This window comes from Anas acuta, chromosome 28 (genome assembly GCF_963932015.1).
Source record: "Anas acuta chromosome 28, bAnaAcu1.1, whole genome shotgun sequence".
NCBI lineage: Eukaryota > Metazoa > Chordata > Aves > Anseriformes > Anatidae > Anas > Anas acuta.
The window spans coordinates 1521790-1530131 of NC_089006.1; the positions used below are offsets into that span (position 1 = coordinate 1521790).

At 62.1% G+C, this 8342-nt stretch overlaps 1 protein-coding gene across 1 annotated transcript; it reads right to left on the bottom strand.

The window, feature by feature from the left end:
• Nucleotides 1–4262: 4262 nt before the first annotated feature.
• LOC137845492 (HCLS1-associated protein X-1-like) lies at nt 4263–6364 on the bottom strand. Its single transcript, XM_068662706.1, has 8 exons — nt 6212–6364; nt 5886–6091; nt 5699–5814; nt 5545–5590; nt 5346–5461; nt 4712–4862; nt 4485–4629; nt 4263–4392 (listed from the first exon to the last, which is right to left on the bottom strand). Exons 1-7 carry the CDS (start codon nt 6262–6264, stop codon nt 4511–4513), a joined length of 807 nt encoding a protein of 268 aa, XP_068518807.1. The 5' UTR covers nt 6265–6364; the 3' UTR covers nt 4263–4392; nt 4485–4510.
• Nucleotides 6365–8342: the final 1978 nt, after the last annotated feature.

Here is an 8342-nt window from a genome sequence, read left to right on the forward strand (position 1 = left end):
CACATTGCTGCACCCCAGCCTGTCCCCACGGTGCTGCAGGGGATGAGGATCTGAGTGGGCCTCTTCCTTCAGCTATAATTATAAATGCCATAATGTCGATCGCTCCTGGACCTGAAAAATCTTTTGAGAAGGATGCTGCTGTGGAAAATGTAGTGAGGGAAGTGGTGCTTGTCTATGGGAAATCCAGGGAAGCCCCCACCACGGTCAGCTGTGAGGCTGGGTCTTTTTATTCAATCAAATTTGGGAATCGTTTTGGCTAAAGAGGATGCTGCAAGTGCTGTGATCAAGCTGGTGGTGGACATCCCAACTCTGACATTTCATCACATCGTTGGGATGTCAGCCCCCTGGTCTTACAGAGGAAGAACCTCCGAAGAACCTAGGGGAAAAGACCCCAGTGTGATGCCACAGCTGCCACCTCAGGGGGCACCTCTGTGACCTCAGAGGCATCTGTGCTCACCCCCGGGGTGAGCCTGAGGCCTGCAGTGCCCCGGAGATGGCGAGGAAGGCTCCCCGAAAGAGGCGCCCGGGGGCACCGCCGGGCCCCTCGCAGAGCAAGGCCGCCAGCAAGCCCACGGGGGAGGCAGCGGGGCCGAGCCCCGGGTACGGGGCGCTGAGGCTTTACTGGGAGGCAGGAGCCCCAAGTTTTGCCCCACAGGGGGGCCAAGCCCCAAGGTTTGCCCCACAGGTTGGGGCCAAGCCCCAGGTTTTGTTCCTTAGGAAAGCCAAACCCCAGGTTTTGCTGTATGGGGAGGCCCTGCCTGGCTGTGCGGGCAGGGACCCCGCCAGCATCCTGGGACACAGTGGCCATGGTAGGGGCTGTCCCTGCTCCCTGAACACCATGGGGATATTGAGAGTAGATCGAGGTTAGATGTAAGGGAGAAATTCTTCACCCAGAGGGTGGTGAGGCGCTGGAGCAGGCTGCCCAGGGATCCTGTGGAGACCCCTGAAAATCACCCAGCCCCGCTGCCCATCCTTGCTGCAGCTGGGAGGCCCCTGGGAGCCCTCCCAAGCCCTGTCCTCGGGCAAGGGGCTCTGTTGAGGCTGCTCCTTCCTGCTGTGGCTCCTGCGGACAGCCAGGCTTCGTCTTTTTCCTCCTGCAGGTGCCTCCATGTGCAGGTTGGGCTGCAGGAGGTGAGGCACTCATTGGAGTTGGTTCCTGGCTCTGCCAGCCAAGAGCCTGCAAGGCAGCATGACACGGCCAGGGAAGCTGCAGGTAAGCTGGGCGCTGCTGCTTGAAATCCCCTGGGGTGACCCCACGGAGCTCCTCTGTGCCCAAGGAAATCGCTCCAGCAACATTTCCCCCGTGGCAGAAGAACCACAGGCTGCTGTCCTCCGGGGCACGCCTCTGGTGGGGATTCAGGGCAGGAGAGCTCAACACCGAGAGCTGACTTTGTGCTCATTTCTCTGCCCAGGGACGGTCGTCGGCACTGCTCGCCATCTGGCAAGGGTCCTCGTGCTGCAGACCCTCCTCAGCGCTTGCATCCTCGCTGTGTACGTACAACACGTTTCTTTTGTGGATTAGGGGAGAAATCGGACGGCTGCAGGCCGGAGTGTGAGCAGGGGAGGGCAGGGGGTGCTGCCCGGCCAGCACACCGTGGCTACCACTAGCCAAAGCTCTGGCACTGCCGTTTCCATTCTGTAGCTGTGTTTATTTCCCTGGGTTATTCCCAGGCCCTTTCTGAAGGTGCTCCTGGAGCCCTTCCTTCGGGGAAGATCTGCCTGCGGCGTTGGGCAGCATGGACAGAAGGAGTGTTTCAAGGAGTGTTTCTCCTGAGGGCTGCCCCCTCAGCTTGCTCTCCACAGCAGGCTTCCAAAACAGCTTCTTTCCAGGCTGCAACTGGAAATCCACCCACAGTGGGGGTTGCCCAAGGCTTGGAATATTAACAACACCACCAAAACTCCCTCCTTCTTAGGCAAAAGATGACCCTGCGCAAGAAGGAGCTCTTGAAAATCCTCCTCATGGCCTCAGTGATCTTTGGTGAGTTTTCACGAGGAAATACCTGGCAGCGCCCACGTTCCCCGCGTCCTCCTTTCACCCGCTGCCACCCAGCAGCAGGAGGAGACGCGGTGACCACGGGCAGAGTAACCGTGTCCCGGTGATGTGCGTTGCAGCAGCCGGCACAGTTTGCTGCAGGACCTCGCAGCCGGGCTGGAAAACGGGGGCGAGGAAAACGGCCCAGGTGAGTGACTGCTGCAGGGCAGGCAGCTCCTCTGGGAATGCTGCTGCTGGGAGCTGGGGGCTCGTTTTCTGCTCTGGTTCCCTCTGGAGTGACCCGAGGAAGCGGCAGCTTTGCCGTGTGTCCTCGGGGAAGCCCACGGGGAGCCCCAGCAGCTTCGATTCTAAGGGAGAGCTTTTCCTTTCCAGAGGCTGCTGGCAGAAACGGAGTCTCTGCGGTAAGAGATGTTTCCTGAGCCGGGCTTGGTTTTGGGCAGTAGCCATCTGCTGACCTCTGGCTACTTGCACTCATTTTCATAGCCTCCTGGGCTCGTGTAGGTCTTTGGGTCTTCGCCTTTTGCTAAACCCAGTGAGGAAAGGAAGCACCCACGTGAAGGAAAAAGAAAAGAGAGCCAAGCACAGCCTCCTTGCTGGGCTTGGAAGCTCTCTAGAGGGGACGGGGCGCACTCTGATGGAATCTACTGCTTTCCTGTTGGCCGCAGGAACTCTCTGGATTCTGTGGAGGTCCAAGCCAAGAAGATCCAGCTCCTGCTGGAGCAGCTGGCTTCGCTGAGGGCAGAGCTCAGCAGCGTGAAGGAGGTGATCCTGCACTTTGTGAAACGAGGCCGGGATGAGCACAACCCCTGGAGAGGCTGGAGCTGCAAGCGTAGAGGGTGGAGGCAAGGCTGTGGGGCCTGGCCCACGTCTGCACTGTGGCTGCAGACACAAATAATGCTCCTCAGCCCTTCCTTCTCCTGCCAGAGAGCAGAGAGAGCCTCACCTCCCTGCAGGGAACGTGTGCCTTGAGCTCCCCTGGAGAAACTGAGCCGCTGCTGCTGCTGCGGTTCCCTCCTGTGATTGCTTTTGTCTTTCCCAGGAGGTTCGGGAGCTGAAACGGGCAGTGTCTGAGACAGCTTTGGAAGACGATGCTCAGCCACCTGACCGGGCACTGGAAAGCTCAGGTACAGCCACACGCTCTCACAGGGGCTGAGCAGCTTCCCTCCGAATCCCGGGGCCGGGTCCTTTACTGCCCGTGCTCGGCGTCCCCGTGGGCGCTCGGGGCCTCCCAGCACCACCAGAGCTGCTCCTTGCGGTGCAGAGCAAGCAGCCAGGTGGCTCCTCTGCTTTCCCTGTGCAGCTGGGCACCTCCACCCGGCGAGGACAGCGGCGAGAGACGAGGGGCTTGGCACCAACGACACCGTGTGAGCACCGTGTAAGCACCGGGGTCTCCTACCCCGCAGCCTCTTGCACCCTCATGCCCCTTTCTTCATTAAAGGTGCCACCACCGAGCATGTGAATGCCCAGAATTGGTCCTCCAGGCTTTTTTTTTTGCTTCTTCCGTGCCACGAACTCCTCCTTTTAACCGTCTTGCAGCTTTCAGCCCTTCCTGTGGGGTTAGCAGATCTCCCCACAGCCCGGTTCTGTTGCTCAAGCCCGCGGTGTGGGTAAGGATCCTAAACGCCAAGGTGTAACGCAGGGCACCCTTCTTGCACCCTAGAGGCCTCCTGGGGACACTTCCTTTAATTTACTGCCTTCTCGAGGTGTCACAGAGCTCTCCAGTGTGCTCCAGGGGCCTCCCAGGGGCCCACGTTTTGTTCCAAAACCAGCTGGAGCCATCGGAACGCTCCCCAGTGACCTCGTGGGTGCCCTGGAGTCCTTCCAGGCAGCACCACGGCCCTTTGTGAATCGATAACCCACTCCAGAGTCCTTGCGTGTCTACAAGGACCACCTGAAACCCTCCCAGTGACCTCCAGTGTCCTCCAGGATGCCGCAGAGCCCTCCCAGTGCTGCCTTCAAGCACCCTGGGGCCCTGCAGAGCTTCCTAGGACCTGCTGGAGGCCTCGAAGGGCTCTAGCACACCATGAAGACCTTGCTGGACTCCCCAGTGCTCTCTGCAGTCCCCTGCAGGCCTCCCAGTCCCCCCCTGCTGTTCTCCAGTGCCCTGTAGGTCCCTCCCAGCACTCCCAGTGCTGGCGATTCCCAGGCAGGAGGGGGAAGGCGGGCTCGGGGCTGTCTGCACCCACAGGGCAGCCCCCGGAGCTGCCGTGAGACCCCCACCTCCAAATCTGGGGGGGTCCCATGCCCGAAGGAGCCTCGCACGCCACCGTTAGCATAAATAGATTTATTGCTCTGTACACATCTACATGTTTGTCCCCAAAACGTGGTGGTGCTCCAGAAGGGGGGGGGCGGGGGCAGCCCCCAGTGCAGCCACCGCGTCCCCACAGGACCTGGCCCTCCTGCGAGGAAAACGGGCAGTGAGAAGGGGCTGTGCCCACCCCAAGCAGAGCCAGAAAGCCCCCCCTGTGCCCCCCACGCCCCTCTCACGTACCGGGGGTGGCCAGCAGGAGGTCAGGGCTACCAGCCGGAGAACCAGCGACGGAAGAAGCTGCCCAGCACGGCCGAGGGGTCGCTCAGGGTGGGCGCACGGAGCTCGTCGTGCGGCGGCCACGTGCCTGCGAACTGCGCCAGCTCCCCTGGAGGGCAGGGGGGGCTCGCTCGCAGGGCGCTGTCCCCTTCCCCTCACCCCTCCTGTCCCCCCCCCGGCCCCCCACTCACGGTCATCCACGCCGAGCAGCTCCTCGCGGTGCTCCTTGCCCTGCCCGTCCTCCGTGGTGGTGCTGACGAAGGCCTGGGAGCCCCTCCGCAGGGTGACGGTCGTCTCGCGGCGGCCGTGGCTGTCCTGCACCGTGCGGCGCTCCTCCACCGCCTGCACGGGGCACACACAAAGTGGCACGGGGCACCCATAAGGTGTCACGGGGCACCCACGCGGGTCAAGGGGCACCCACACCACAGCACAGGGCACCCACGCGGTGTCAAGGGGCACCCATGCCATAACACGGGGCACCCACAAGGTGTTACAGGGCACCCACATGGGGTCACAGGGTGCCCACTAAGTGTCATGGGGCACCCACACGGGGTCAAGGGGCACCCACAAGGTGTCATGGGGCACCCACACGGGGTCAAGAGCACCCATGCCATGGCACAGGGCACCCACACCATGGCATGGGGCACCCATAAGATATCATGGAGCACCCACAAGGTGTCACAGGGTGCCCACAAGATGTCACGGGGCACCCATGCTGTGGCATGGGGCACCCATAAGGTGTCATAGGGCACCCACACGGGGTCATGGGGCACCCCCACCATAGCACAGGGCACCCACAAGGTGTCACGGGGCACCCCCACTCACCCCATCAGGCAGCGTCACTTTGGTGACTGAGACGCTCTGGAAGTAGGAGCGGGGCTGGGGCTCGTGGGGCCGCAGGATGGTGCCCAGCCCCACCGAGGACACCTCCGAGTCCAGATCTGTGGGGGGGCCGCACGGTGAGCGCAGGGAAAGGGCGCCCGGCCCCGACCCCCCCCATACAAGAGGCGCCCCCAGCACCCACCTCGGTCCTCCCTGCGCTCCGGGGGGGCTGGGCGAGCGTCCTCCAGCTGCAAGGCAAAGCCGGGCACCAGTCACCAGAGCCCGGTGCCGGGACCAGGGGGGGGCTCCGCCACCCGAGGGCCCCCCGCAGCAGGGCAGGGCCCCCCCCCACGTACCTCAGGGAGGAGGCTCCAGGGCCGGGCCGGGTCTCGGGAGCCCTCGGGGCCGTCCGGGTGCTTCAGCATCGAGTCCCGCAGCGGTCGCCCGGGGCTGGGGCCGGGCAGGGGGGGCTCTGCGGGGCACAACCGGGGGTGAGGGGGGGGTGAGGCTCCGCCAGGCCCCCCCCTTCGGTCCCGTTCCCACCTATGGCCGGGGGGAGCTCGGCCCAAGCCCCCCCGAAGGCGCCCAGGAGCTCGGCCGCGTCCCGCAGCAGCTCCTCGAAGGCCCCCCCGGGGCCGAAGCCGAAGCCGAAGCCATCGGGGGGCGGCGGCGGCGGCCGGGGGGGGCCCTCGGCGGCCTCGTCCTCGTCCTCGTCCCGCGGCGCTCCGCCGAACAGCGGCTCCCGGGGCCTGCGGGGGGAGGGGCGCTGAGACCGGGAAGGGGAACGGGGAGCCCGGAGAGGGGCCGGGGGGGTGTAGGGGAGGCCCGGAGGGGGCTCCGGGAGGGGGTCCCGGGCCCGGCCCCGGTACCTGCGGCCCCCCGGGAGCCCGAAGAAGCCGCGGAAGGCGTCGTAAAAGCTCATCGGGCCCCGCCGTAAAGCGCCGCCGCCGCAAAGCGCCCCCGGGGCCGGCCCCGGGGCCTCCCCGCCGCCCCCCCACCCCCCCACCCCCCCGCCACGGCGCTTGTGGGGAGGGGACGGGAGCGGGGGGGGGGCTGGGGCCTGTCGGGGGAGCAGCCCCAGTAACACACCAGTAACATACCAGTAATACACCAGTAACAGCAGCAGTCCCAGTAGCACCAGTAACACCGGCAATCCCAGTAGCACCAGCAGCCCCAGTAGCACCACAGCAGTAACGCCAGCAGCCCCAGTCACACCAGTAACAGCGGTAACGCAGCAGCCACCTCATTAACGCCAGTGGTCCCAGTGACATGAGTAACCCCCGTACCACCACCAACAGCAGCCCCAGTAACCCCAATAACACCAGCAGTCCCAGTAACACACCAGTAACCCCAATAACACCACCAGCTGCAGCTGATTCCGGGTAGGGATACATTTAGGGTTGTTCAGAAAGAGCGAACACAGAGGGTCCAGTTGCATGTGGGGCTGCGTAAAGGCTCCCCTGGGGAGTTCACTTTTATCCAAAGCCTTCCTTTGGGGGCACTTTTGGATGGGCGAAAAGGGCTCGCAACGCATTTCCAGGGGCCTGATTTTTCATTCGTCTCCGATGACGGCTAGGGCTACGTTTAGGTTTGCTCAGGAGCAGCGAACCCGGAGGGTCCAGTTGCATGTGGGGCTGCGTAAAGGCTCCCCTGGGGAGTTCAGGTGTACCTAAAGCCTTCCTTTGGGGGCACTTTTGGATGGGAGAAAGTGGTGCGACTTCTAGGGTCATAATTAGGGTTAGTTTTGGGGTTACTGGGAGGCTTTAAGGGGAGCTAGAGGGTGGCCCTGGTCAACAGGGTTGCACAAGGGTGCACTGGAGAGCCCCGTGTGTCCTCCAGAGGCCTCTGGATCGCAGGAAATGTCCTTGTTTTGCCTCTAGGGTTCAAGAGGAGGCTCTCAGAGCACTGCAGGGTGCCCCAGGAGGCTTCTAGGGCATCCTAGAGGAAACTGGGGGTCACTGGAAGCCTTTCCAGAGGACATTTGTTGTCCCTGGTAGACCCGCGGAGGATCTGGAGTACCACAGGAGGCTCCTGGTGTGCACGAGAGCGCACTTGAGAGCCCCGCGATTCCGCTGGACACCAGATTCTAGGCAGAGAATTTATTATTTACCCCTATTATTTATTTAGAACGTTTATTTATTATTATTATTTATTCCTTATTTTGCCTGCATGGCTTTGAGGGCGCCCTGGGAAGCCTCCAGGGCGTGCTAGGCGACACCGAGAGGGGCACTCAGAGGCTGTCCGGGGAAGCCCAACCCCGCAGCTCCCACCTGACCCACGGCATGAGGCGGCCGCGGGGAAGCCCCCAAGAGCCCAGCAGCCGAAAGAACCGGCCCCAGCACCTCCATGGTGATTAAGGAGGCATTGGGGAGGCATTGGGGAGGCAAGGACAATCCCCAGACAATGAGTGTGTATCCCGAAACAAGACACTGGAACTCATGATAAGGAAGCGGCAGACGGACAGAGAAACAAATGTTAAGGACTACGTATCTCGAAACTGGACATTGGAATTCGTTATAAAGATAGAACGAACGGAAGAATTAGCAACAACCAGCTCTTGCAATTAAGAAACCTGCCAACTCAGTGTGTTCCTGGCCAAAGGTGAAAAGTACACTGTGAGGAAGACTCGGGGTCTTCCTCCCAAAGACCCCTGCCCACAATTCTTGGGAGGCTTTACGCAGGTGTAAGGTGCCAAAAGGCTAATTAGCATGAGAAGCGAGGGAAGGCGGGGATGGGTAATGAATATGTATAGGTGCTTGTAGAACATTGACAGATTGATTGTATAAATTCAAGACTGCTTTCCACTTTGGGTATGCATAAGGTGGAGAGATCCCCCGCGCATCCAGCGCTGCCATAAAGAATATACCACTTAAAGGAAATTTCGGCTTCGATCTTTGAATCAATAACGCCGATTTCCCCCCGTCCCCCCCGGCTTTGAGCACGTCGGCCCGGCCGCCAGAGCCGCCAGCCATTAGTACTGGCGCGGCCGCCATGTTGCCG